The 17,628-nt window shown below is 35.6% G+C and overlaps 1 protein-coding gene across 1 annotated transcript; it reads right to left on the bottom strand.

Annotated features, from left to right (window-relative positions):
* Positions 1-216: 216 nt before the first annotated feature.
* On the bottom strand, positions 217-6,095 carry LOC107789642 (ALA-interacting subunit 5-like). The gene is made up of 8 exons (XM_016611500.2): positions 5,898-6,095; positions 3,962-4,020; positions 3,790-3,864; positions 3,563-3,697; positions 3,393-3,463; positions 2,643-2,943; positions 2,263-2,552; positions 217-506 (listed from the first exon to the last, which is right to left on the bottom strand). The coding sequence occupies exons 1-8, from the start codon at positions 5,944-5,946 to the stop codon at positions 452-454; spliced, it is 1,035 nt and encodes a 344-aa protein (XP_016466986.1). The 5' UTR covers positions 5,947-6,095; the 3' UTR covers positions 217-451.
* Positions 6,096-17,628: the final 11,533 nt, after the last annotated feature.

Here is a 17,628-nt window from a genome sequence, read left to right as displayed (position 1 = left end):
AAAATTAACTTTTTTTTGTTCATAAGTTATTGTGGCGGGGAAGTGTGGAAACACTATAGATCCTCCTAACTTGGGAGGGGTTAAAAAAGATATATATATATATATATATATATATATATATATATATATATATATATATATATATATATATATATATATATACTACAATTTCAGCTTATAAGGTACCATTCAGTGGTCTAGAAACCACAATAAATGTAATCAAAGAATGAATGCAGGTTTTGATGATTAACAGGATAGGTTTTGTGAAATGGCATTAATACAACTCGAATACCTGAATCACAAAATGCTGTCGCTGGTAACAGAACTTCAAAGTATCCAATATATCACAGAAATAGTTAGTGTTAAACAAACTAAACCGGCTAAAACTCTTCAGCAGGGAAAATTTAGAGAGAAGAGCATGATGGATGGAATAAATATCCAGGGCACTCCCTCAGTTCCCTGTAGGATTCAAGTTCCATGATAGATAAGCTGGATCACCGAAAGGCCTGCATGCTCACAATTCCAGAATAAACATCAATGATATACTTAATGGTGCATGTGCGCGCACATGTAAATCTAAACAACAACGATGCCTCAATCCCAAAATAGTTGGGATCTCACTCCATGTAAATCAATTTTAAATAATGGGAGCGCACAACACACACCAATACATATTAGAACGGTTATCAACTTCAATGTTGCCAACATATTTCATTTACCTCAAAAACAAACAAAAGGCACCATCAACAAACACAAAACCAAGACTCACATTTTCGAAGAAGCTTTTTGAAAGTTGTTTCAAGAACCGCGTCCCAATTGCTAACTCGTTTACAAATTTGAAGGATTCTGAATTCTATCAGATTGAAGTGCTAGCATAAATCTTGACATGATAGGTAAAAGGTTTTCCTCAGTACAAATGTGTGTTTTGACCGTATATTCTCAAGATTAGAGTGTTTTTTCGTAACTTATAGTGAGGTTGCATTAAATGGGAAGTATTAGAAAGATCTCATACATAATCTGCATGGAAGTATGAAAATCAACACTCTTGTGTGTCCATAAGACATGTTTGTGCCATGTTAAAGTGGTCCCTAATTATGAGAAAAAGATAATAATCCAATTAAGTCTATAAACTGAAAATAACAGCTTCCAGTTTTCATTAGGGGTGGGCATTGGTCTATTCGGTTTTGTAGAAGTTCGGTTCTTTTTTTTCGGTTTTTGATTTGCAATTTTAATAACCAAAACCAAACCAAAGTATTTTCGGTGCGGTGCGATTATTTTCGGTTTGATTCGGTTTTAGACTTGTCAAATTGGACTTCTTAACCGTAACCGAAAAACTGAAATACTAAAACCGAACACCAAGCTTTTAAATAATATACACCGCAAACCGACTGAATAACTGAACAAACTAAACCGAATAAACTGAAATTATCGATTCGGCCGGTATTATGTCCATCCCTAGTTTCCATCCCCCTGTTTATTCACATGATCATGTTATTGGGCTAAAACAACCCAAAAATACTCTTAACATGATGTGATATTGTCCGTTTTGGGCCAAGCCCGCGCGGTATAACCCCTCCCCCCTCAAAGCCCTCATACCATTATGAGTATCAAATTCCTTATAACTAGATCATTTTTCTTTTCTATTTTCCATGTGATACTTTGTTCAGATACACTCAACACATGTCATTTTGTGTTGGTATCTTTAAATAAAACAGACTCTCTTGGTTTTGCTATTTGTATTTCGTCAAAATTTTGAAGGCATATGGAAAGGAATTTAACTACTAGCTTGCATTGTATCAACTGCAGAAGGAATTTCCATATTCACATGTTCTTTGACTCGATTGTCACTGCTAATTTCAGCTTTTCTTAAAAGGAGAGAAACGGAAACAAACAGCAGGACTTGGGAGAAGGGAAAAGCAAGATCATAAAATATTTTTTACTTAAAATTCACAACTTAAATGCAATAAAATTAACATTACCCCAGATCTCATCTGAAATATATTAAGTGTGCACCTGTGTGCGATATGTGATTATTAAGACATGATGAAAATGAGATTTGTAGACTTTAGACTTTAGTCCTTCCGGAGCTCGGGTGATTCTTATTCGCAACATAAAGTGTTTTTGATCTTTTATAGTGCTTCAACAATTCAGAAATCATAAGCACGTTAACCAGCAAAGCTATGATATGATGCATTGCAGATACGTATAAATATATATTTGGATTCAGGAATCAAAAATAGAAGACAGTAGGCACTTTCTTACCTTGGTTTAATGACATACATAAGTATGAAAGTTATTGCCACGAATAAGCAAATTCCACCAACGGCCAGATATGCAATGCCTAGGAAATTATTCCTTCCACCAATCCATGTTGTGGTTGAAAGAACCAGCGACTTCTTACCCCCAAAAGTATATGTGTTATAATGGTTTTGTATTACTACAGTAATCTTCTCATTAGCTTCAAGATCATACTCCACCTTCCCGTATAACTTTCTGAATAATGGCAATGCTGCAGTTCGCATCCAAATTTGAAGATCCTCTTGCTCACTCAACTGCATGTAAAATCCCCAAAATGACTAAGATAGAGATGAAATGAGAAAAAGGAAAAATAACACTAAGATGAAAAGTGAGTATTCACTAACAGGTATGCTCTCATTAAGTTTTCCACCCCCAATTAAACCTCCTTTCTGGAAATTCTTAGGGTAAACATTTGACCCAAATTTGTGCTTTCTATCACTTGGCCATGAAATGTTCTTCCTATTGATTGGTAAAGGTATGCCCTTAATTGAAAACCCATATGTATCATTGAACAAACTCCAAGCAATAAGTCCACACGGGATCACAGGCTCATTTCCATTCATGTCTTCAGGAGCACAAGTCTTTTTCAAATCATCCTTATAATTTGGGTCGCGCAACTGCTCGTCATTTCTGCTTTTTACATATCTGTGAAAAACATATCAAGCTGTCAATACCACCTACGCGTATATCATTTACTGGAACAATGAAGTGATGCTCCTTCAAAATTGTCCACTTCGATACAATGAGTCTCTCTGTAATAAAGATCTCAAGCGAAAAATAATAATACTATAGAGTAAGAAGGGGAAAAAAGGCAATGTGTACAATGTCTTTCATAGTTAGGCTCGGTCTCATTAATTTGATTATTGTGAGATGAGAAAAAAAATATGGTACACTAAAAGAATATACTTTACCAACTTGCTTGGGAATGAGGCTTAGTTGTTGTTGTTTTAAAAGATTATACTTCAGTTGCATCAGAAGAGTTATTCATTTCAGGTACAGCGACAAACTTTTTCAATTGATTTTAAAGCATGGATTCATTTAAACCCATAACACATAACAGCTTTAACTTATATCGAACAAAATCTTGGACATACCGGCGATGATTCTGATAAAAGTTATCAAGCTGGTAATAAACATAGATAGGATGCTTCATTTTCTTAGGGACCTAAAAACATTCAGCAAACGAATTGTTAAGGACGAGGACAATATAATGTCAGAATTTGGAAACAGAGAAAAACTAACATATTTGGAACAGAGGACTAACTATCAAGTTTCTGATGCAAGTCTTGTTTGACTTATTATTTTGGATATGTGTAACCCTATCATGATATGCAAGTGCCGGTTTTGAATAATTTGTAGGGATGCAATCCTCATCATAACGGTCTACAATTTCCACCACCTGCATAAAAATGATATATATTATATGCCAAATACCGTTTGACTGTGAGAAACAAACTCGAGAAAACCATAAAGAGATGGATATTCGAGTACTTTTTCTGATGCAGACAATGAGGCAAGTCCTATAGGAATGAAGACGATGCCAAGGAAGATAAATGCCGTGACAACCTGAATGCAGAAGTATGATCAACAAGCCATTTTTAAAGCACAGATTTAAGGGAAACTTGTAACAAGAAGTTATGTTAACCATTCTGTGAATGCATACCCATTGTGGAGTTAAAATTGGCTTGCAAGCAGGAAGCTCTTGCTGAGTAAACCTTGAATCTATAGCACAAAAATATGCGTCTAAATTTGGTTAGTTTCTGTAAATTAAATTGAAAATATATAAAACACTGAAAACTAAGTCATTATGCTGGCATATACAGATATTACATCACTCAAGTTGCAAAAGGAGTATAAAAGCCATGGTTGGCTTATAATTAGGCTCCGGAAGGATTGTAAGTATCGTCACTGCTATGCATCATCAGAGAGGCAATGAACCAGTTATTTATAACACAGAATAAACATTCTCAATATCTAAGCCAAATCATAATCCCATTATTTAACCATCTACAAGATGAAAGACCAGGAATCGAAATAATGCAATGGTAAGAACTAATTCTTCGAGGGGTATGTAGCTATTAAGCAATGCACATAACACAATGTTAGTCAAAATGCACCTCACATTTTAGTTATGAAAACCTCGAAGTTGGACCAAATTCCTGGTGATCACATTTCACTTTTAAACATTGTCGACAATAAAATAGAAACTGCACATTCAGTAGAGGCGGAGCTAGAATTTGAAGTTTATGAGTTCTGAACTTGTCGTCAAACCCATAGCTCGGCAGAGTCACTGGGTTTGCAATTAAATATTTATACATATTTAGTAAATACAAATACAAGGGTTCATCAAAAGTTACTGGATTCATCCAAACCCGAAAAATACACTCCCTCCGCCCCTGACTCTCAGCAAACTACAAAGTGGAAATTTAGAAATATAATGATGTGATTCCAGAAACTAAGAAACTATTGATTCTGCCAACCTTTACATATTACTTTCTACTTCTTGCCAAAAGAACCCCAGAAAAGTTACATCCAATGCACATCTTCCAATGATGAAAATCCCCTTTTTACATAGTGAAGACTTAATCTAGACAGACTTGTTTTCATCTTAGGCATATTTAGAAACTCAATGAATAGCCTCCCCAAGTCAAAAAACACGCTACCCTCGGGTAGAGGTAAGGTCTGTGTACACACTACCCTCCCTAGACTCCACTTGTGGGACTATACTGGATCGTTGTTGTTGTTACAGTTAAGCTTTTAGGAACTTCATAATGCAAGTAGAAATACTTTAAAAGCATAAAGCAGTTAGTTGCATAACTGGAGTCTCCAACTGGAATGCAATTACCAACACCGGATAAACCAAGCACGTTAATCTCACCCATTTAACCATAGAGTTTAGGTTTTATGCACCGATTGTATATAACAAGTTTACACAATCAGGTTAATTTAAAAGTTAATTGCACGCAACTCTTTATTATAAGTATTGATTGGTAATTTAGAAGAAATGGTAAGTACTCTAACCTTTACAGAAAGTTTAAATCATACATATAACACAAAAGTTATTTATACCACTATTAGTATACATAACTTAAATCCCTAACAGTGTACTTAATTATTTTTGCAGTGCATTAATATCCCTCTGTTACAATTATTTCCAAAGTTAGTTAACCAAACAGGCTTCATTAAGAACAACTAATAAAACAACCTAAATACCCCATTATCAGATCGCTACATCTCAGCTATTCAGGGAGTAGATTGAATTGTCGCTACTTCTAGAATATGCTTAAACTATAAAAAAAAATATAAAAGAAGAAACAAAGAGATAACAAAGGAGAATACTATTTTCCTTTCCTTGTTTTCTACCAACAAAAATCGTTACACAAAGAAATGAATCTATAAATTTTGCGAAAAATCGAATCAATTCTAACGGAATTAAGCCATAAAGTCATGCATGTTTTTTGTTTTTAGAAAAATAAATAAATAACCGACCTTCAAAACATGCAGAGGTTCAGAAAAAACATCAAAAGACGAAATCGAAAATTAAGAAAAAGGGAAAAATTGAAAGAAAAGAAAAGAGAATTGAAGAAAGGAAGTATTACAGTCAGGTTTCCTGGATTTCTTTGAAGAAGATGAGGTTCCTTCGCCCATTGTTACGTCAAATCTATATCTATAGAGAATTAGAAAGGAAGTATTATTACTCTAAAATGGTGAATATTTTTGAGGAAGGAGAAAAAAAAGGGGGAAATGGGATCAGAATTTTCCTTTCTTCCCCCTTTATTTTCTGTTTGAGAAGGGAAAAAGTGGCATTAAGGTGGTTGCATGGCAAAAACTGGTACGTGATGGAACCTCCGAAAGTCACTGCCTTCCATCGCCCAACTCCCACGTACACCACACTACACCTAAAATATGGAAAATACTTATCAAGTATACATAAATTAACTTTATTAGGTAAAATATTAAAGTAATACTAATATATTGATTAAATGATAAATATGTATGCAAGACATTTTATATTTAAGTTTAATATAAATATGAGATGCGGATAAACTTTCACCCAAAAAACATAATACTCCATCCTTATTAACAATGAAGGATTCCGCATACGAGGGTTAAATTTTTTAATTTCAATCTTAATTTGAACTTTAGCAAAGTGTGATGGGTTTCGCCTTTAAAAGTTCTAAATTCCAGTAGAATATGTTGGACTTTTACCTTCAAAAGTCTTAAACTCCAACACTATATGCTAGGTTTTTACCTATTAAAGTTCTGCAACTCAGCATATTATGATGGGGTTTCACGTATAGGAGAATTTCAAACTCCATAAATCTTTTCTGAAGTTTGAAGAGCAACAATTTTTAGCACCGATTGTTGGAGTTTCTTATGTGTTTTAGTTAGGAACAAAAACGTCAATTTAATCGGATCAATAACTAATTTGCTAAAATATATTTTTAAAAAATGGTTAAACTCTAATAACCGCCCAAAAATGACTAACCCAGTTAATATTTTCGTTGCTATCGGATCAACTGAGAAATTGATCTAAGCGTCAGATTGTTGTCGAGCCCTTCATTTTCTAGGACACTTGTAGTCTCTTTGTCACAAAACAGATTTTCATCAAATAAATACACATGCTTTAACAAAAACGTCTTACATTAACAATTTTTTTTTAATTAATTTTTACGTGTGTGTACATGACTACTCCAATAAAGCAAAGTCTCGCCCGATTTCTTGCCTATATCAAACGACTTAAATTAGACATCCTAGTCGGATTTCTTTCCGTGTCAAATCCAAACTAAAAGTGGATCAGTGTTTTTTCCTTGATACGAAAGATGTTAATTCCTAAATCTCACCTTTTTAGTTTGTCAGCGTTCACACTGAAACTGAAAGTAAATTTTAATTTGATTATTCTCATTATTTTTCTAGGTGTTTAACCCAAAAATAGATTTCTCAGTCAAAATCAATATCTAGAAGAAATCAGGTTACTGATAATCAAGTTTTACTTCACTTTTCCAACAATTTGGGAGAATAGATCAACTGTGTATATAGGTTGGGTTGGTTCGGATTTTTGAATTACCAAACCAAACCAATTATATCGGGTTATTAAATCTAAGGACCAATCAAACCAAGAAAAGTCAGGTTTTTCAATCTCGATTTTTCTCGGGTTTTTTGGGTTTTCGGGGTTTTCGGTTTTTTTTCTTCATAAAGTCTTCATAGCACAAAATATAAAATTTGTGCTCCAAATATTTCTTTAATCATAGTAAAATAGAACTATATAAGGTGTTTTTCAATAAAATAACATAAATATAAGATGAGTCATGGCATTGTACTAAAATATTCAACAATTAAGATAATAAAATTGCATAAAATAAGTATTATTAATAAGCCATAATGAAAACAAACATATTTTAAAAATACTGATAAGTTGCTAAAATAAGTACGACTAATAAGTATTGTTATTTACATGACTAAAAACTAAAAGAAAAATAAGTTATGGTTTTTATCTAAATCACAGAAAAACTAAAAAATAAATATCCAACATTATTTTCATTCATAGTACAATTGAATTGAATGTCTTTTATTAATATTAGTATTAATTTGATATTGATTTAGGATTTATTTGAGTTACTAACATTTATGAATTATAAAACGTATTAGATCATCCAAAAATTATAAGTTCAAGCTTGAAATAATTTGTGAAAAGATAAAATTATGAAAAAGCTTAAGAAATATTCATAAACTACACTACAATAAATATTTTTATGTATTAAATATATTTAAAACGTCTATATATAATGTCGGGTTGGTTTAGTTTTGGTTTGACTTTTTTTAGTTAAAAATAAACCAAACCAAATATGGTCGGGTTTTTTTCCAATACCAAACCAAATCAAACTAAATCATAGTCGGATTTTTTTTCTCGATTTGACTCGGATTATCGGATTGGTGAGGTTTGTCGGTTTCATTTGTTATACCCCTAGATCAAGGAATGAAAATAATTGACAAAGAAAATATGAAATGAACTGATAATCACTACCAAAATTACGGCTTAGAGCGTTGAGAGTGAAGTAAAGAATAACTATATAAATTTCAATAATTGTCCCCTACTACAAATGAGATTTCAGTCCGTATATAGAAGTATACAATTATAACGGTTCCCTTACTTAATTCGGGCTCACTGATGGTATTAATTACCTTGATTATCTGTTATCATATACAATCGTAATGGAAATATTTATGATTAAACATGTAACTGCACCGATTTCTCTTCCTTATTTATGACAGGTTCATGTATCTTTCCTTCTTCACAACCTTTATTTATTTCGTTCTTGTTTCTCCTTTTACAACTATTAGGTCCGGATTTTTCCTCAGTGTAATCCTGTGAATGTTTCTCCCGTACCTTTTCCGCATTCTTTAACTCGTCTAATTAAAAATGTCACTTGTCATTACATCGATGTTCCACGTACCGTGCTCTATCATCCTGGTGATAGTCCACGTTTCATGTCTTTTTCCACCAATACAGATAGTCCCCCCCCCCCCACATACACACACACATATTTTGAATATTCGGAAAGTGGTAAGTTTTTGTGGCGGGAATTCCTTGCCGCCATTTCTCGAGTATCATTATGCCTCATTCAGAATCGATGTGACACATGTCACATTCATTTAATGTGCATGCCACATGGCTTCTCATGATTGGTTCAGCAGTTTCTCAGCACTTTTTATGGTTTTTTTCTGCGGGTGCGTCAGTCACGAAGTGACGGTTCCATTATGACACTTCATAATGATCAATTTTAACGACGGTTGTATCTCCTTATAAATACTTCATCTTTTTTTTTTTTGATTTCTTGAAACTTTCTTCCTTCTTCTCTAGGGAATTATGGAGGTTGAGCATTAAGGTTGTAGGTTAGGGGAAACTTGTGAATATTTCTACAGCACAATAGAGTGAGACTAGCCAGTTAGGAGTTAGACTAAGAATGTCATTGGTCGTCTATTGATGCAGGGCTTTACCTGCTAGTTTTACTATACCAACCATCTATTTTGTATTTCGTATTCTGTATTTCATATCTCTTATATTATTGTTATTTTATTATGCATTTTTATGGTACTAATATATCGGTTCCTGTTGCTTTTTTTGAGCCGAGGGTCTCCTGGAAACAGCCTCTCTACCCTTCGGGGTAGGGGTAAGGTCTGCGTACATATTACCCTCCCCATACCCCACTTGTGGGATTATACTGGGTCGTTATTGTTGTTGTTGTTGTTGTTTCTTCCTTCTTCTCTGTATCCATCATCTTAACCCTCATTCGTAGTTCTATACTTTTCCTCTATATTTTCTTGGTTAAACATGTCTTCTTCAACACCATACCCTCGAAAAGTTGTGATCATTGACGAGCTCGCTCCTTCTGCTGCTCCTACTAAGAGTAGGAGAGGTGGTAGACTCTACAGCCTTGGTTTGTTATCTACTCGTAGTTCTATTTCTCAAAGTAGTTCCGCCAGGCCATCTTCTTCTAGACCTAGGGCTCATTTGACCCCTAGATCTTCTTCTAAAAATAGGGGACCATAATGACCCAAGCGTGAGCCTACGGTTTTTGAGATTGTTCCTCAAGAGTTTTCTTTTGTATTAGATCGTGAGGCCATGAAGAATCAAGTTTCTTCTATAGCTTCCTTTAACCCTGCTGAATTTTACCCATGTTTAATCACTCCTGGTCTTCTTTCTTTAGTTCGACGAGAATGTAATTGGAAATCAGATATCTCAGTTTTAATTCCTGATGCTAATCAAAGAATCACCTCTTACCATGCAGGTTTTTCTTTCGTTTATACCTACCTTTTCACTTTAGGGTTTAAGCCTCCCATAGTGATCATCGAGTTTTGTCGCTATTTTAATGTTTACCTTGGCCAGATTGGTCCCATGTTTGCTTTTTCAACCCCGAAAAGAATTTAAAACTTTTTTCTAATGACTTTAGTATAAATCTCTCCAAAGTTGCTATCCTACCTGTTAATCTCTGCACTTTTTTCTTGCTCGTGAGTATATCTAGTATCTCCTCAATAGCTTTGATCTGTGCGGGATTTACTTCAATACCTCAGTTAGAAATAAGAAAACCCAAAAACTTACCTGAAGCTATTCCAAAAGCAATTTTTCTGGATTTAACTTCATATTGTACTTGCGGAGAATCTCAAAGGTATCTGACAAGTGTTGAAAATGATACCCTGCTTGTATTGACTTGACCAACATATCGTCTATGTAGACTTTCATGGTTTTTCCCAGATGTTCTTAGAATATTTTAGTCACCAATCTTTGATATATGGCTCCAGCATTTTTCAAGCCAAATGGTATGACTTTGTAACAATAAGTCTCCTTGTATGTGATAAGAGAAGTTTTCTCTTCATCTAGAGGGTCCATTTTTATTTGGTTATAACCTGAATATGCGTCTAAAAAACTTAAAAGTTCATGACCTACAGTAGAATCAATTAATTGATCTATATGTGGTAAAGGAAATGAATCTTTAGGACAAGCCTTACTTAAATCAGTATAGTCTATGCAAACTCGCCATTTTCCATTCTTTTTTAGAACCACAACAGTATTAGCTAACACGTCAGGGTGCTTTACCTCTCGTACTGAATCAATTTTTAAAAGCTTTTGTACATCATCTTGGATCACTTGATTTTTGAAAGACCTTCTTCATTTTCTTCTGCTTAACCGGTGGGTGTAAAGGATCCTCATTCAGCTTATGAGTCATTACCTCCGGTGGTATATATGTCATATCTGAGTGCGACCAAGCAAAGCAATCTATGTTAGCACGTAAAAATTCAATTACCTTACCTTTTATTTCTGGACTCAAATTTGCTCCGATGTAGATTTTTTTGTCCGGCCAGTGGACAAATAATATTATAGCTTCGAGCTCCTCGGTAGTTGTTTTAATATTTTCATTTTCTCTTGGCTCTTGAATCACATTAGGTCTTAAATCAACATCAGTCTGTCCATGTGTGTCTTCAGATGAGGTTTTTGCAATAGTGTCCTCAACTGAATTCTGTAATTGCTATTTTGCATCTACATCATTGGCTATCATGCTTGCGATCACCACTGAGTTGATACTTCTTGAAGCTTGTTGATCTCCACGGATTTGACGAATTCCCTATTGTGAAGAAAATTTGATAACTTGATGCAATGTGGAGGGGACATCGTCCATATCATGAATCCACTGTCTTCCCAGAATTATATTATAGGCCATGTCCGTGTCTATCACCTGGAACTTTGATCCTTGATGACCTCTTCTACAAATGTGGTAAGTACAACTTCCCTTTTTGTAATAACGCTTGAATTATCAAACCCGAACAAGGACCGTGCTTTTGGAATGACCTTATCATTATCTTGCATTTCATTCACCGCCCTCAGTAAAATAATGTTCACTGAGCTACATGGATCAATCTAAACTCGTTTTATGTTAGTATCATGTACAAGTAAAGATATTACCAGTGCATAGTTGTGATAAATCATCAAGCCATCTACATCCTCATCGTCGAATGTTATATTGTCGCTATCCAAAACTTGGCAAACTCGCTTTCCATGAGTAACTGTGATTTTTGATGTCTTTTTCGCGGTTGTTTATGTTACTCCATTGACCTCATTTCCTCCAATTATAACGTTGACTGTTCTTTTTCGTGATGGAGGTTTTGGGGACTCTTATTTGTTCTTCATGTATGATTGTCTCCCTTTCTCAATGAACAGATTAGTAAGATAACCCTACTTCAATAAATGCTCGACCTCTTCATGTAGAAGCCTACAATATGTTGTTCTATGACCATGATCATTATGAAATTCGCACCAGAAATCTGGATTTCTTTTGCTTGGATCTGATCTCATTTTTTTAGGCCATCGCACCTTATTCCTTATACCTCTTAAAACAACCAGTAACTCAAAGGTGCTGATGTTAAAGTTGTAATCTCCTATTCTTGCTTGTGTATTGGAATGCCATGTCGTTCCTTTTTGAACCTGGATGAAGAACTCGCGTCTTTTTGCCTTGGTCTTAAATCAAATCGTGCACTATCCTATTTAGATCGAGAGTCTCGCCCTACAGGTCCCATGTACGGCTCGTACCTATTTTTATCGAACCTCCTTTTTGATTCTGAACATATCGATCCTAGTCTTTCATCGGCTCTCAGTTGTGCAACCGTATCTTCTTCTATCTGCAACTTCGTACTGTACCTGTTGTACACATCGTTCCAAGTTGTTGCAGGAAATTCTCGCAAACTTTCTTTCAACCTTCTCGTGGCTTCTGAACTTTTCTCGTTCAAGTTGCTTGAGAATGACATAGGTGCCTAGTTATTAGGTACTCGATGCAACATCATCCTCTCCAGCTGGAATCTATCTACAAATTCCCTGAGCAATTATGTACTCCCTTGTTTAACCTTAAAGATATCTTCCATCCTTTTTTCAACTTTTTGAGCTCTCGAATGTGCTTTTATAAATAAATCTGCAAGTTTAGCAAAAGAATCAATAGAATTTTCAGGTGAAAGAGAATACCACATTAATGCTCCCTTTGTGAGTGTTTCACCAAACTTTTTAACCAAAACTGATTCGATTTCCTATTTGGTTAAATCGTTGCCTTTCATGCTGGTAATGAACGCAGTTACGTGATCTCGAGGGTCAGTTGTTCCATCATATTTGGGAATATCAAGCATTTTTAACTTTTTGGGAATCGGTAAATGTGTCGCACTTGGCTTCAGGGTTGTTGTGAATACTTGTCAATATTCACCCCTTTGATCACGGAGGAAGGGGGATACACCAGGTATCTGCTTTATACAATCGATTTGTTATTTCAAATGTTTATGCAAAGTTAGCACTAAACCTTGTAAATTAAAATTATTTGGTATACCTGACCCTGAGGGTGTCTAACGGACCGGGTTTAACCGTAATCAGACCGGTTAAAATCGGAACCGGCCCAGACCGGTATAAGGGGGTCGAGTGGGCTAGGTTAAAGGAGTAGGAGGTTTGGTCCATTCACCTATTTTCAACCGGTTACCCTGACCGGTCAAACCCGGTCAACAGAAATACTGTAGAACCGGTTAAACCGGCCTGGAACCATTGCCCAACGGTTGATTTGCACAATTAGCCCTTTTTGGGGTCCTTTTTTTAAAAAATTAACACCTTTTGTAATTACAAATTTAACCCTTTGTAAAACTATAAATACACCCCCCCCCTCCTTCTTCATTTCTTCACTCATCTCTCATTTCTCAATCTCAATTTTTCAATTCAAATTAAATCATGCCCGTACTTTTAGAGTGCGCTCATATGTTTGGGAACACTTTGAGGTGGTAGAAGAAAATGAAGAAGCTCACAAAGTAAAGTGCAAGAACTGTGGTCGAGTCTTAAATCTTCGTCCAAAGTGTGACACAGGCTGTTTAAGGAGGCATATGAAGAGTTGTCTTGAACGTCCTCCAGAAATTCATATTTAAGTTGATTTGAGACAATTTGTGTTGTTTTAAAATTATTAGACGTATTTATGATTAATTTTTTAGTTTGTTAGATTAATTTGAAGTATTATTATGCATGAAAATTTAGTTTTACTCTTTTTTCGTTAATTTACTTGTTAAATGTAAACTTCAATTTGTAACTTTGAAATAAATGTAACACTTGAAATTTATAAGTGCAATTTTTTTCCATCTTCATTTTATTCTTTATATTTTTACTTTATATTAATATAACTTACAATAGTTATACAAAATACAAAATAAATTAAAAATTACACTAATCCAGCCCGGTCCGGTCCCTTGTACCCATAACCCTTACGGTTCATTTTTTACCCGGATGAACCCGAACTCGTTAAACCCGATAAGTCCAAACCCGTAACCGTTTCGGCCCCCAACCCGTACGGTTACTAATTTTTTCTACCCAGCTTGGCCCGGCCTGCCCGTTAGACACCCTTACTTGACCCTCCATCATGAGATTCATTAGGAATACCTCCACTTCAAAAATTATCAAGCCCTGAACGCGGGTTCTCCAAAGTCGTTGTATTAATTGGTGGAGGAGTTTGCGCCGTATTAAGTAATCCTCTGACAAAAGCTTGTAGTGCATTGTTCACGTGTTCTACAATCAATTGCTTTAGAGCGTCTTGCTCCACGGTTTGGTCGTTGTCTTGCTGATCATCAACGCGTGGAGTGGACCTTTCAGGTAAACTTCCACGGGACTGTTGAGAGGATCTCGTAGGTATATGGTATGGTGGAGTTGCACCTTGTTGGTTCAGCTGGTTGTTGTCGTTAACAATTGACATAGTTGGTTGTTAAAGATTGGAAAGTGAACAGATTATCAGATTTTCGGTGACGGAAAAATAGATTTCTTGGTCAAAGTCAATATCTAGAAGAAATCGGGTTACTCATAACCAAGTTTTACTTTACTTTCCCAATAATTTGGAAGAATAGATCAAGGAATAGAAATAATTGATAAAGAAAATATGAAATGAACTGATAATCACTCCCAAAATTACGGCTTAGAGTATTTGAAAGTAAAGTAATGAATAATTGTATAAATTTCAATAAGTGTCCCCTGCTACAAATGAGATTTCAGTTCTTATATAAGAGCATTCATTGTGAGCACGTGATTTTTTGTTTCGCACGACAATCGCTCCAAAAAGAAATAAAAAAAATAATTGGCCCTGCTGTACAATTTTGGATTTCTGTGCGGCACCTTGTTGATTTATTTGTGACTTTTACCCATTTTTATTTTTTTCTTATTTATTTATTTAAAATACAAAATGTGTGTGTCAGGCGTAATTCGAACCGTAATCCGGTCGTTAAAAAAAGAAATCATAAATAGGCATCTTCGTCCGTGATTTGATTTGTTTGATTTTACCTGTTTTGAAATATTTTAGTGTGTGTGCAAATAATTGTATTGAGTGTGTATTTAATTTTAATTTGATTTTTGGTTTAGTTTTGTTTTAAAATAAATAAGGAAAAGGAAATAACTAAATAAAAAAATAATAAAAAAAAATAAAGAAAAGACCCCTTCCCTTCCGGACTTGGGCCAATTTTAACAAAATTGGACCAAACAAACAGCCCAAGACCCAGGCCTGCCCGGTCCAGGCCACCTGATGCCCAGGACGTCCAAACGACGTCGTTTGAGTCGTGCCTGATCTGGGCCGTTGATCTCAGAGTGATCAACGGCCAAGATCAATTCCCCATAACCCATCAATAAACCCGACCCATCTTACCCGGACCGACCCCAACCCTTTACCCTTGAAACGACACTGTTCCACTTAAGCTATCAGATCCAGACCGTAGATCTAGATTGATCTAACGGTCGAGATCAATCCACCCATTAACTATATAAGGCCATAATCCTACCCTGCCCCCCCTATCCGAACCCCAGCCTTCGTCTTCAACCTCATCCCCTTCAAACCCTAGAGCCGCCCTTGTATCCCCCACCATGAAAACCGGCGGCATGAACGCCGGTGACCTTCCCCTGAACACCATAGAACCCCCATGCCATCCTGAACCCAAATCTACCAACCCCATGCTTCGAATCTTATCCCACCTTCTCGAATCTTCATTTGAAGATTCGAGTCGGAACCTAATCTACACCGATCTGCTCCAAATTCATACCAGACACTCCCCAGACCCCCCTCGTGACCAAACCATACTTGGTTTGGTCCGAATCTGATCAGGGAAGCCTGAATCCCAGATCTAAGTTTGAAAGTTTTGTGCCCTTCGTCACTGGTTCATACCGGTTCAACCGAAGAGATTAAGGTCTAATAGACTTCAATCAAAGTGTTTCTCATCTGAGAAACACTTCGATTAAAGTCCATTCAGCCTTAAGAAAAGTTTGTCCAAATCCGAGTTCAAACTGTTAAACTTTTCAAGTTTTAAGGTAAGTCTGCTTTCTTTCCTTTATTGTTTTAGTCCGTGTGATTGTTTAAAAAGTCTGTTCATATTTGTTTTGATTTTATCAACTTTTGTTTGTCCACTTTACTTAAACCTCTGTGTTTGTCTAAATCCCCCCCTCCTATTCTGATAAGGCATGTGTATTGGTTGTGTTCCGAGTTTGGACTGACTAGTTAACTCCTCGAGTGCATTTCTGTTAGTCAGTATAATTCAAACCATGTATCGATACTGTTTAAATGTTTGATTTTTGGCTACGATTGTGTATGTTAATGCTAATATAGTCGAGTCGACATGTGTCGTCAATTAGTTTCAACTGTCCGAACAATAACAAATCAACTTGCCTCTGTTGAACATTTGCCTGAATCAATTAAGAACCAAGCCCTGTTACTTATAGTCGTGAATATGGTTTCAGAAACCTAAGGTTTGGTCTGTAACCGAAATCTGAGTTGGTGGCATGTGCACTTGTGCACAGCATGTGCATTGTGCACAGCCTGTTTTCCTGCATAAAAGGGTTTTCAATTTCAAAATGGGTTGACAGCATATGCTGTCAGATATATTCTACTGCCCATACTTGCTTTTAGATAATAGAATGAAAAAGTTGAATCTGCCAGGGAATGTGAATGGGGTTTAATACTTAATTAACTAAAGTGGAACTGAAAAAAGGTTAAAGGCACATGGGAAGGTACTGGGATACTCTAAAAAAAACAGGCTGTTAAAGGTTTAAGGAAGACATATAAAAGGGGCAGGCATCTGACTGAGGAGGATAGACAGAATTAGAGGCAGAGGGATTAGAAAAGAAACACACACACACTGTGAAGATAGAAAGAAAAGAGAGAGTTGACAGGAATAGAAAGAGAGCAAGAAAGAGAGAAAACAGATTAGGAAATCAGAAATTTGGTCTCGTTTGTCTGAACTTCATCTATTGTCAATACATTAGGCAGTGTTGCTTCTTCTAAAATTCAATCGAGATTATTGTTAGTATTTTGTGGCATTTGGTATATTCCGGAATTGGATTGTCTGGAGCATTGTTGCCATCACACTGTGTGCTATTTCGTTTGGCTGTTATTTTCCTTCAACTCTAGTTCCACCTCGCATCAGAATCCTTTTCTTTTGTGCTGTTTCTGATTGTTGTTGCTATTCTGCTCACTATTGTTGTTGCCCTGTCCTGCTGCTACTACTAGTCCTGCTTCTTTCTGCTGCTGATTTCCACATCTTCTTCTTCTTCTCCTTTGCATTTTCAGCATTTCCAGGTACACATTTCAAGTCCCATATTGATGTAATTAAAACAGTTGGAAAGCATGAAATGAAAAAAAGGTTGAAGAAGTTCAAGTATTTGTTGTAGTATTCATAATACATTAGCAGGCCTGTGAAAGTTGATTTAGTTTATGATTCAACAGTTCGAAAGTATGTATTGATATTTGACTGAGTTTACCCTGTTGTATTTTAACTCTGTAGTTGTTTGTCAGT

Source organism: Nicotiana tabacum, chromosome 3 (genome assembly GCF_000715075.1).
Source record: "Nicotiana tabacum cultivar K326 chromosome 3, ASM71507v2, whole genome shotgun sequence".
Classification (NCBI taxonomy): domain Eukaryota; kingdom Viridiplantae; phylum Streptophyta; class Magnoliopsida; order Solanales; family Solanaceae; genus Nicotiana; species Nicotiana tabacum.
The sequence above is the reverse complement of the archived record's forward strand: the minus strand, read 5'-3'. Positions and strand labels throughout refer to the sequence as shown.